The sequence below is a fragment of the Raphanus sativus genome, unplaced genomic scaffold (assembly GCF_000801105.2).
Source record: "Raphanus sativus cultivar WK10039 unplaced genomic scaffold, ASM80110v3 Scaffold0603, whole genome shotgun sequence".
Classification (NCBI taxonomy): domain Eukaryota; kingdom Viridiplantae; phylum Streptophyta; class Magnoliopsida; order Brassicales; family Brassicaceae; genus Raphanus; species Raphanus sativus.
This window is the reverse complement of record NW_026615921.1, coordinates 21,942-34,221: the sequence shown is the minus strand read 5'-3', so window position 1 is coordinate 34,221 and position 12,280 is coordinate 21,942. Positions and strand designations below refer to the sequence as shown.

The 12,280-nt window shown below is 35.6% G+C and overlaps 1 protein-coding gene and 1 long non-coding RNA gene across 2 annotated transcripts; both read left to right on the top strand.

Moving 5' to 3' along the window:
• The first annotated feature begins 7,691 nt into the window (after positions 1–7,691).
• On the top strand, positions 7,692–9,355 carry LOC108844389 (uncharacterized). The gene is made up of 2 exons (XR_008940346.1): positions 7,692–8,750; positions 8,843–9,355. It is a non-coding gene; the product is annotated as an uncharacterized LOC108844389 (long non-coding RNA).
• A 1,879-nt stretch (positions 9,356–11,234) lies between these two features.
• LOC130502610 (probable CCR4-associated factor 1 homolog 11) lies at positions 11,235–12,254 on the top strand. Its single transcript, XM_056997357.1, is given in 2 exon segments — positions 11,235–11,615; positions 11,618–12,254. Coding segments are annotated over 2 exon segments (849 nt in total). The 5' UTR covers positions 11,235–11,297; the 3' UTR covers positions 12,149–12,254.
• The last annotated feature ends 26 nt before the right edge of the window (positions 12,255–12,280 follow it).

Below are 12,280 nucleotides of genomic sequence, written 5' to 3'. Positions count from 1 at the left end.
CATGGAGAGACGGTTTCTGGCTCTTCTTGGATCTTGTAGAAGCATGAAAGTAGCCCGTATTGAGATCACCTAGTGACAACCAGAGTTGACGACTACGCTGCTTCCAGAACTCCTCCTCCGATTTTAGGCCATAAGCAGTTGTTGGTTGATGACAGAAATCGCACAATCATCCACAAAGGTATCAGCCATAGCTTTATCTAGTTCTTGTTGTAGTCTAGAGATCTCTTTCTGACTGTTGATGTGGTGTTTTTTACTCCAGGAGGCAATTGCGCGTCTGCAGTTAGCTATTCTAGATGACACTGAGAAAGAGCTGGATTTAGCCCAAGTTTCCTCAACAATAGCTGTAACCTCTGGGTTATGTCTCAAGCTTCTGTCGTAGCGGAAGTGATGACCTCGCTTCTTCCTTGTGGAGGTGAAAGATGAGTAGAGCGGACGGTGATCAGATCCTTCGAAGGGGAGATAGGTGCAGCTACCTTTAGGGAACAGATCAGACCAAGAGCTGTTGGCCATAGCACGATCTAGTCGACAGTGTACTCTATGGGAGTGTCTGGTCCCTCTCCACGACAGGGAGACTCCTTGATGGCGCAAGTCAAACAGGTCATTCGTTGCGATAAAGAACGGAAATTGCTGAAAGATCTTTCAGGTCTATCTTTACCCACCCGACTTCTCAGTATTGTCAATTATCTCATTGAAATCCCCTGTCAGAAACCAGGGCTCTGGTCTCAGGTCTCCAATAGCAGTAAGTTTATTCCAAACCTCTTGTCTCCTTGGAACCTCAGGAGCTCCATACACAAAAGAACTGAAGAAAGTTGTCTTTTGTAGGTTATTTGTGTGTCCACAAAGTTATTGCAGGCAGAGATAACTTGGATATCGAGATCGGCCCTCCATAGTAGCGCCAGACCTCCCGAGCTCGGGTTTGATGGTGACACCAGGAAGTGTGATTCCATATTCAGCGGTTCCAGCTCCTTGAGGACAAAGGCATCTGGATTCTTGTCTCTTGAAGAAAGATAATGTCAGGAGAGAATTTTTTATTAAGAGCCAAGAGCCTGCGAACTGTTCTGGGATTCCCGAGCCCACAGCAGTTCCAGCTCAACACTCCTAAGGAAGGAGGTTTCCGTTTGCCTGAAAATCCCGACGAGAAGCAGCAGAGCGCGATACGGATGTCGGGGAGTACGTGCTGCTCGTGGGCTTTGCGGATTAGCAGGAACATCCGCTATGTTCTGCTGAGGAAGTGGAGCATGAGTCAGTGGGGAGGAGGCTCTGTGTCTACCCGGAGATGCTTGGCGATATTTAAAAAAGCTATTTACTCTTAATATTCTCTTATCTTTATTCACTTTATAAAGTCAACCATATTAACAATCAAAATCCATTCGTGTAGTCATCTTTTGGCAAGTCTTTACATCATTGTGGCCGTGCGCTATGATTGATATCTGTCCAAATCCATGTGATCGCCAATATTAATCAATTTTCAACTTTGAATAAAAAATGATTTTAGAATATTATTTGCGAATACTAGTCATCGAAACAATTTTCCTCTTCAGTTCTCATGCCATGATAATATCTTATAGTATCATCATCTCTACATTTGTTATTGTTAAGACATTATTACCTTACAAGCTCGGAATAAATGGTCTCCACTCTCTCTTTCTCTCAATTTGATTTTGAATTTTCATGATCAAAATTGGGAAGATATCAAATAGTACCGTGAAACCTCTATAAATTAATAATATTGGGACTAACCAAAACTATAATTTTTTATTAATTTATGGAGATTATTAATTTATCGATATACTAATTGAACCAAAAACTTAATTAGGACTATAAAATTATATTAATTTATAGAATTTTTTAGTGTTATAATTAATTATCAATTATTAATTTAAAGATGTTATACTGTATTTGGTAGTAAATGCAATTCCAAAGCCAAAGCAACATACTCAATATTTTGTATATTTTTATCCTCAAAATCATATTATTGTTCAAAATATCTCGTTGCTATCAGTACTTTTCTTAGGAGCTTTATTTTGAAAGTTAGATAAAACTAAATTACGGTGTTAAAAAAAGAAGATAAAACTAAATTACTAATAAATTAATACACAATCAATGAGACCTGCTCTCATCTTGTGTGTCTATATAACAGCCAGCCATAACATGAAGACGTCAAACTTTCTTCTTTAACTCTCAAGAACAAGAACAAAACCAGTCTTCACCAAGGTAAGCTAACTTTGAACCAAGATCCAAATTTATCTGTTGAAATATTGTTATTGTCATCTTCACTAGATCTGTAGATAATTAGGTAATTCGATTGGTCAATTCTCCTGTTTTTGTTTCTGTTTTTTATTTTTAACATCAATTCTTACTGTTTTGTTTTTGATTCAAAGGTTTTCTAACGCAACCTCCTGTTCGAATTTTGTTGTGTTCCTTATTCAGATCCCTATAGAATATATATCAACAAACGTACTCTTCTTGGAAGGCAAGAAACATGAATCACAAGAAGCTGCGAGCACTCTTGAACTTGATTTGAAACTAAATATATTGGATTCGTCTTTGCCAACTGAGAGCCCATCTTCATCGTTATGTTCGGAAGAAGCTGGAGGTGGAGGAGGAGAGGCTAAACCAATGGTGGTCGTTGGTTGCCCTAATTGCATCATGTACATCATCATCATCATATCTTTGGATAGTAGTAACCCTAGATGTCCTAGATGCAACAGCCAAGTTTTGCTTGATTTTCTCAGAGATCACAACTGCAAGAAGATAGTAGCTAAGAAAATATCCCATTAAGCAAATATACCATTAAGAATGTCCTCTATCAACGTTGTCACCTATATTGACAGTTTGAATAATCGGTGAACGGATATATACTTTTGTTTCCAAAAACATCGTTTTAATTTTATATGTATTGTTGACAATTTATCTATGAATATTATTAACTAGATGATAACCCGCGCATTGCGCTGGATGAATTTTTTCCAACTATGATGTATATTTAAATATTATAAGCAATATTTATTTTTTATCGATAATTTTTTTACATTTGATTAAAGATGGACATTCGAGTATCATTTAGCTTGCTTTGGTTCAGTTCAATTCAGATCTTTACCGATTCAGTTCGCTTCGGATCTTTATGGTTCGGTTTAGATTCTAATAACCTATTTATTTTATTTTTAATTAAAGTTCATATATTTTTTATTTCGAAAAATCTAAAAATAAAAGTAATATATAACATATAAATTTAAATAATTTATACCAAAAATACACAAGCTTAAGGGCATCAAAATTGGTTTAACTTAAATATTTGGATGAAAATCAATGAAATTTATAGTATTTTGGGTATTTTGAGTATATTTACCTATTTTAAACATGTATTTTTATTTTTTATATTTCCAAGTATTTTAGGACAGCTTAAAAATTACTTATATATTTTGTATATTTTTTAGATATTAAATTTAAAAATAATAATATATTTAAGTATATAAATCTGGTTCGAATATACTTGGACACCCAAAATATTTTGGTTCGGATCGGATTCGGTTCCGGTTTTCTAAAATACTAAAATTTGAACTCGTTCGGATATCTAACCATTTTGGTTAAAAGTTTAGTACTACTTTTCAGATTGAATTTGGTTCGTGTTTTGGATTTTAGATTTTGTCCAGTCCTGTATTTTTTTATTGTAAACAAAATTTTAAATGAAAATGATGATGGTTTATATTTATTGTGGGTATGCAAAATTTTTAAATCAAATACATTCTACTATGTATGTGATCTATTTACTTAATCATTAAAATTATTCTAGGTTCATTTAAGAAAACGATGGACTCGACTAAAAACTGTCATTATTTCAGATTGTCAAATTCCAAATTATTCTTTGTCAGTGTTGTGACGAAGAAAAATTGATTTAGTGTTAGGAAAACAAATTTATTGTGTAATCCATGGATCTTACAGTTGTTAAAGTAATCAATTATTTTTAATTAATATATATGAAATTAGAATAATTTGGAATTTGATTTAAAATAAACGAATGAGCCTAGAAAAAGAAAAAATTGACAAAGAATAATATAAAATTAAACAAAAATGAGAGACGACATAAAAATTGTTATCAATCTTTTTTTATTCGCAATCACTAATTATCATATATATTTTAATTATATTAGTAAATTTTGTTATTTTTTATTTAAGGAAACAATTAAGAATATTCTTTTATACACTAATAATTAACTAATTAGTTTAATGAAAAGTATATTATATATTTAGATGGACCAATCTATCTTCTACGATTCTAAGAATCATTTTCGTGATAACACTTGACTATAAAAAATATTCCAATGCTCAATGACTAATATATAGGGATTTTTTGCAACATGCAATTACAAAGAGACCAATACTATTATGTCGGCAATCCATCATAAAGCTGTTTTGTCAATTGTGGATGTTTATAACAGATGTATTCTCTTCAAACAATGATAATATTCCATTTTGTGTACTAGATATTTCTAGACTATTGAGACATTTAATTTTATGAATGGAAAATTAGTTGTTGTTGACTTGTTGTAAGTTCAGTGTACACGTACGTGACAGAACTACGTGTTTAACATGAAAAATGTGGCTAAATAATTATATCTTCGAATGATAAGTATACGCAAGCATTCATATATAAGCACATCATACATCAAATCATAAATAGTTTTGGCTTACTTGTTACCAAAGTTGTTGAACGAACAAATTAAATGTCTTAGTAATCATGAAGAAGAGTTGTTCTCGTTATAAATGGAAAATCTTCACCCAAACTTACTATAAAAAATGCATCACATTAATGTCGGATTCAGCATTACGTGTGTTTCGTTCTTTCCCGAACTATCAAAAGAAACAACAACACGCATCGTCTAAGTTTATTTCTCACATTTTTTGTCATTATACTAGTCTACTACCCATTTTCAAGCGCATAAACTAGTTTTCTTTTGTGGAAGCACCGTAATCCAATAGTCAAGGTTTAGATGCTTCTACATCAAGTTTAGGATTCGAATCTGAGGCAACACAATTTTTATAGGAACATGTCTGAGTTTCAATTCCTGAAGAAGACGGATTATGCAAAAAATTAGAGAAAAGACTTACAAGAGATCTTCAGCATGGCGCAAGGAGTACTGTCAGGAATGGATCTCACATGGCGACTCAGGTGATGAAGTCAAGCGTAAATCTTCACAAAACAGGTAGTATCGTAAGCTGTAATATCGTCTATGTAATGTTTTTCATGATTTGTAATAGCATAATCAACCAGACAAAAAAAAAACAAAATTTCTTTTATTTGTTTTTCTTATAAAAGTAAAGATTTTTTTACTACACCTAATCACCTAGAACCGATTTTTGGCACAACAAAATAAAACTTTTACTTCAATCTCCAAAATTTAATTAGTTAATATGTATAAATCATCCAGCCTCTAAATTGACTCAATATATATATGTAGTAACCATTTATTTTTTAATCTGTAATTATGTTTAACCCCATATATCTCAGGATCTAGAAGCTAAACGCAGTCCCAATTTACTTTCTTCACGTATTTCTCCATTCAAAAAAGTCTAGAAAATTACCGATTAAACACCTATGCGTGGTGTATTCCATCTGAGATAGGCTGTAGTGATTTCTTAAGATGCTTTCATTTTTTTCCAACTGAAATTCATTAGCAAAATTTAAAAGATATCCGATACAAAGCACGATTATCTACTACACCTACACTTAATCAATAACATCTGATCCTAGTGTAAAAAAACAAACACAAAATCCCCGAAGAAGCATCAGAGGAAACATCTTTCATTAACAAAGAATTCAAAAAGCTATTTCGGGTGCTCTTGAGCCACATAAGATTGTCTTCTTCCTTGTCTAGTCATACTTTGAGCAATGAATGACGTTCCTCTATTAAGATGTTTTCATTTTTGTAGCATTCCGAATTATGATATATGGAAAGGTTTAAGAGTTATGTCATCAAAGTTGACTTACCTTTTTGTCATACATCGTTAGAACTTTAGAGTTAAGCGTGTTTGGTCTAAAGTAGTGAAAGGATGGGTGACCTATCGAGAAGTGATTCGTGATACTGTACGAGTGAAATCAAAACACGGAGAAAAGTCATGTAGTGATTATATGGTCAGTAAACAATGATTTCGAACCTTTGAAAAGATTAGTGGATCGACCGTCGGATGGAATGGGACCCAAAAACCGAAAGTGGCCTATTAACCGTGAGTGACCCATTAACCGTGGATGTGGACTGGTCGGGACGTTACAATTTCATTTACTATTTTTTTTTCTTTATGTATATTGTTATGTGCGGTCACCAAAAGGCATTTATATTTTAAAGACACCAAGCTTTTTTGTTTCTTTTGTTGTATAATCATCCCACAGTGTTAGTGGGTTTTTTATGGATTTTTCTGATAAGGCCCAGTATAAAAATCCTATGAATCACGAAGTTATGTAGGTTTGATTTGTTTTCTAGTCGTTAACATTTAACAATCAGCCACTAGCTTAAAAAAACAACACCCAGTGCTTGGTCTAGCAAGCAACCAGCGACCATATTATGTTTGTTCATGTTCAATGAGTGGTTGTCACAGCACTATATACGTAATACGCGTACATATGAATGTAGATGCATATAGGTGCACTGGTGCAGCGTGCAGGTAGATCATGACAGAAACTGACGGAACACAGAGTTAATCTGATTCTTTTAAAAAGTGGGAAGGTCAATGCATGTCTTCATTATTTTATTAGTTTGCCTTCTCATGTTCTTAAGTCACGCGACATCGCTCACCCTCGACTTTTTTGCAATGCATTGCCATATATACACACAAATACACATAGGATATAGTGTACTAGTATAATTACGATCCACACTGAAGGAACAGATGATCATAGCTAACAAAAAGATGACAATATCAATATCATGAATTATACGACTCATCTCACCAACAAGTTCAATCACAAAGACATACCCTGATACCCTTGCCTCCTCTCTATCATGATTCTCCTCATAAGATTATGAACATGTGTCTCTCCTCTTTCCCCCCATGGCAGGTGGTGATTGTGTCGTGGCCATCAAATACTATATATGGAGGTCTGATGTGTTTCTTAGTAAGTGACCAACTAATCTCATCCCTGACAAACAAGCATTTAATGAGTGTTTCTTCATCCTTTTTGTTTCTTAACCTGGACAAGAGAGCAAAATTATATGCATAACTAGCATAACCAATTCTCAATGCATTGTCCAGATGTATGTACATCCTATCAGATACTAGAAAATAAGATGAATAGTTATTAGACAAACAACCAGTTAAGCAATCCAGAAGTTGAACCAAACGATACCTTTTCTGCAAAATGCAACCATTATTTAATGCGTTAGATATTCATTCAATGTTTGTATTCTTAGCCGCAGTTACACATCCCTTGTATGTTCACTGATCGTGGTAAGTTGTAACGATGATTTAAGAAAAACTTTTTTTTTGGCAACGATTTAAGAAAAAAACATTAAAAGAACTAATAGAAATGAAATGTATTTTGTTTATACTAATCTTTATATATAAAGAAGCCTTTTGATCTCTCCTGGAGGGTCCACATCAGCTGCCAGCACATAAATTAGTGCATTTCAGTGCTGACACGTGTCCCCTTTAATTAAACGCTGCGTCTCATTTTCTCGCTGTTGTGTGGGCTTCGTTCTGGTGTTCTGTTTTGGACTGGGGATTCTGAATTGTGTCTGGTCCGTTCGACTAGCTGTCCTCCTTAACCCTAATTTTCCAGCAGCAAAGAAACACCGTCGTCTTCTCTTTCCCTTTCGTGCGGCGCCAACAGATGCCGTTTCAGCTTCTTCACATCGACTGAAACGTTCCCAGTAAAAGCTTCATGATCAATCTCATTGGTTTGCTCCTCCAGTATGTCGTCTTTAATGCTTCGTTTGATCTGAAAGGCGGCGGTTGTTGAGTATAATATGGGTCAGTGTTTCTCTTTTCATCGCATCTTATTTTGCAACTCTTAGAACTCATACCAAAAGATTGTATTATGCTGTTTGTTCTTCATTTTTTTTTTATTTCTTGGGTCATCTGATTGCTTTCCCTGTTTGGCATCGCACTTTATTCTGTCAGGTAAAATAATCCGTAGGTTTGGTTTCCGACAAGTCAGGATCATTACTTCCACTGAGCCAAGGTTAGCTACTGTGGCAGAGAAACGTGTCGTTACAGTACCAGCAACGTTCTACAGCAGAAGACGCCGCCGTTGAGTTGGTGAAAAAAGGTAAATATCTCTGATACTCTAAGTAGTATGCCTAATAATATTGATCTCTATGCATTTATATGTTTCTACAGCTTAGTAGAAAGGAGCAAGAAACATGTATTTGGTGATTTTAATCTTATAAGTCATGTTTCAGATTGATGATTTATTCATTCAGCAATTTTTTTCTTTTAGTTTGAATAGTTTTCTTCAAGTTAAATAGTGTCTTGAACTGTTCTTTACGATTTAAGGTCAAGGGAGTCTCTAAACATTTTTATTCATATGCTTTCTGCAGCAAAAGCTCCTGCAGTGGTTTGACCATCAAGATATGTGTTTTGTATATGTTTCAGGTCATGGGTGTACTGCAAGTATATACGCAACCATATCACGAATTGAGGTTTAGTCTCCTTCTTTAGGTGTACCTGAAAAATTAGAAAACAGACCGGTTAGTGAAGAAGCTTAAAGTCTAACTCCAGACCTCATTCTTCTCTTATCATTTTCAACAACTGAGGTTTGTTGTTTGATCTTTATTTCAAAAGGTATTTGTATTTGTTTACTGTTTGAGATATATACGGTTACACATTCATGTTACCAAGCTGGCAGATTCTTCCGTCAAGATTCACTTTACCAAAAGATCGACCCGGTTAAAAGAGATCAACATAGTGAACCGATGCTCCAGTGGCCGGAAGAAAGTTGTGTTGTCCGGATACATGTACCGTTCCGGTGAGATTTCTCCGCCGAGCACAGTTACTCAGATCGCCATGTTTGTAGCTATGAGCCGGTCGTGAGGCTGTCACTAGAGAAAACCCAGTCGTTAAGGCGGCGAAGCTGGCCGAAGTTTAAGAAAAATACAATCTTTAATCGTGGTTGAAGCTCTGATCTATAAGTATCGGACATAGAGATGCTCAGAGACATTGCTTTGATGGTTTCTGTTTTGTAATGAGCGATCATAGATATTTTTTTTTTTTAGATGTTTTGATCAGAGCTATATAAAGAGGTTTCGAAGCTATATAAAGTTTCAACATTTACTAATGATATTGAGTACTCAGCTCTGTAGAAGACATTACAGACATCTCTATGATCCTTTCCAGACATTATAGATTCTTCAATTTTTCACTGCTAGCTAAGTTTGTCTTATGCTTTAATTTCTATTTTATCTGCTGTTAACTTAGACCTGCATTGATTAGCTTGCTCTATGAATCCCTATTATGAAGCTGTATAACAATGTATTAGTAGTACTCTGTTCTATACAAGACGTTACAGACATCTCTATAAGCCATTCCAGAAAACTGTAGCTGAGTTGTCTTGTGCTTTTAGCTTATGTTTCTGAGTCTTAGGATACAGTTATTGACTCCCAAGTTCTTCTGCACGCCTGCTTTGATTCATTGGTTTATTAATATCGTAATATATCGTTTTGTTGATGAAGTTTTCTTGATATTCACATCTGGGTCCTCCAAATTCAATCTTTTTGCCTCTCCAGAACAACTGCTTCGATCAGAATCTCTTGGTTTGATCTTAGACCAGTGTTCTCTCCATTTTTTACTAAGATCTCTGGGATGGGTCCAACGCTATCTCTATGATTCCTTAGAGCCCCATCAATGACAGAGGATGTTTCTTCTAACTAATGTGCTTAATCCATTTTTTAGTAAGACATTTCTGCAATCACAAACGTTTGTAAATTTGAGCAGTCCGAGAACATAAATCCGCTGAAATACTTAAAGTTGGTGAAACTTCAAAACTACCGATAGAGACGCCACAATAACAGTCAGATAATAACGGAAGTATACAAAGAAAATACAACATGAATACAGAAGTCAGAACACAACATTTCTCATGGACTTACAAGATTCGACAATATAGCTTCTTTACCATTCAATAATAATAATAATAATAATAGGGGAGTTCTTTAAATACTTAAAGTATGTTAAACATGTTAAACGTGTTATTATTTTTTGTATAATCACCAACGTTCCTCTCAAACACAGATTTATTTGTGTAAATTTTTTAAAAAACTTGAATCTTCCTGAATTAAATTTAGTATTATTTATCTGAACTTTACATTTTATTATGTAATACTGAAATAAAAATAAAAAGAATATATATATATATATATATATATATATATATATATATATATATTTCTGATTTATTTTTGCTAATTTTGTATTCTCTAAAATAGAGAATAATGAAGGTTACTGTCATTTTAATTCAAATCAAAATATTTTTCAAAAATAACAATATGATCTCAAAATTATTTTCATTATTTGTTTGTTTATGATATCATTATTAATCTATAATATTTTAAATACTTCATAAAATTAATATAATTCATATAAAGTAGCTTTTATTATAACTTCCCGCCCGTAGGGCGGGCCGACTCTAGTTACTAAATATAACGACTTGGGTGTGCAAATGCAATGATTGGATGTACACAAAGAAAGACCGAGTCCTAAACACACAGAAGTTGCGTTTGTAACAACCAAGAGTCAATGCGTCTCCACGATGCGTTTCCACCACTGCCACTTTTCCCATGTTTTCCTTTCCTCGTAACTATGTCAAACCGAACCTAACCAAATCTTTCAATTATGGTAGGCTATATGGCCTTATGGGTTCTATACCAATCGGAACTACTATAAAACTATTTTAGTTATTTATCATCTCAATTCGATATTGATTAGTTCATTTTTATTTATTTTTATTTTTCCTCAAAAAATATTTTTATTTAAAGCAAAACAATTTCTACTAATAAGAATCGAACTGGACTAATTGAATTAACCAAAATTAAATGAAAATTTTGGATTTAACCAAAAAAATCTAAAATATTGGTTCAGCCCGATAACCTAATTGAAAAACTGGATTAATCTACACCAAACCATAGTTTTTCCCGGTTCAATTGTTTATGATTTAACCACGAAAAATCGAACTACCGACTCAGACTAACCGTCACCGAACCTGCATGCCGACTCGTCCGTCACCCTTCACTTTCACTTTTCCCCCTACACACACCTATATATACCTAATACATCTACAGATACCTAAATAAGAATAAAAGGAATCGATGATGATCAATCCAGATGCAGATCTCATCGATCGTGGCGGATCCATCGTGGTTCGTGAGGTTTGGGCTTACAATCTCGTCTCCGAGTTCCACCTCATCAGCGCCGTCGTCGAGGATTTCCCCTTCATTTCCATGGACACGGAGTTTCCCGGCGTGATCTTCAAGGCGGAGCCGGCTATTCTCCGCCGCGGAAACCCCGGTTACCTCTACAAGCTTCTCAAATCCAACGTCGACGTCCTCAGCCTCATCCAGGTCGGCATCACTCTCACCGACGCCGACGGGAACCTCCCGGATCTCGGCGGGGAGCCGACGGGAGCCGCTTCATCTGGGAATTCAATTTCCGCGACTTCGACGTGGATCGCGACGCCCACGCGGAGGACTCGATCGAGCTCCTCCGTAGGCACGGGATCGATTTCGAGCGTAACCGCAGCGAGGGGGTCGAGTCGGAGAGGTTCGCGGAGCTGATGATGTCGTCGGGGTTGATCTGCAACGAGTCGGTGAGCTGGGTGACGTTCCACAGCGCGTACGATTTCGGTTACCTCGTGAAGATCCTCACGCGCCGGGAGCTTCCGAGTTCGCTGCGGGAGTTTCTGCGGTTGCTCAGAGCGTTCTTCGGGGAGCGAGTGTACGACGTGAAGCACATGATGAAGTTCTGCGAGAGGAGATTGTACGGCGGTTTGGACCGGTTGGCTCGGTCGCTTGAGGTGAACCGGAAGGTTGGTAAATGTCATCAGGCCGGTTCGGATAGTCTGCTGACGTGGCATGCGTTCCAGAGGATGAGGGACTTGTACTTCGTTAAGGATGGGCCGGAGAAACTTGCTGGAGTTTTGTACGGTTTGGAGGTTTTCTGAAGAGGAGGAGGAGGAGGCTATTGGATTTGAATTAATTAACTTCAATTTAATCATTGTAGTTAATGTTAAAACCGTTTATAAACTAGTTGGGTTATTTGGTTTTCTATTTTATTTTTTTCAATTAACTGAAAA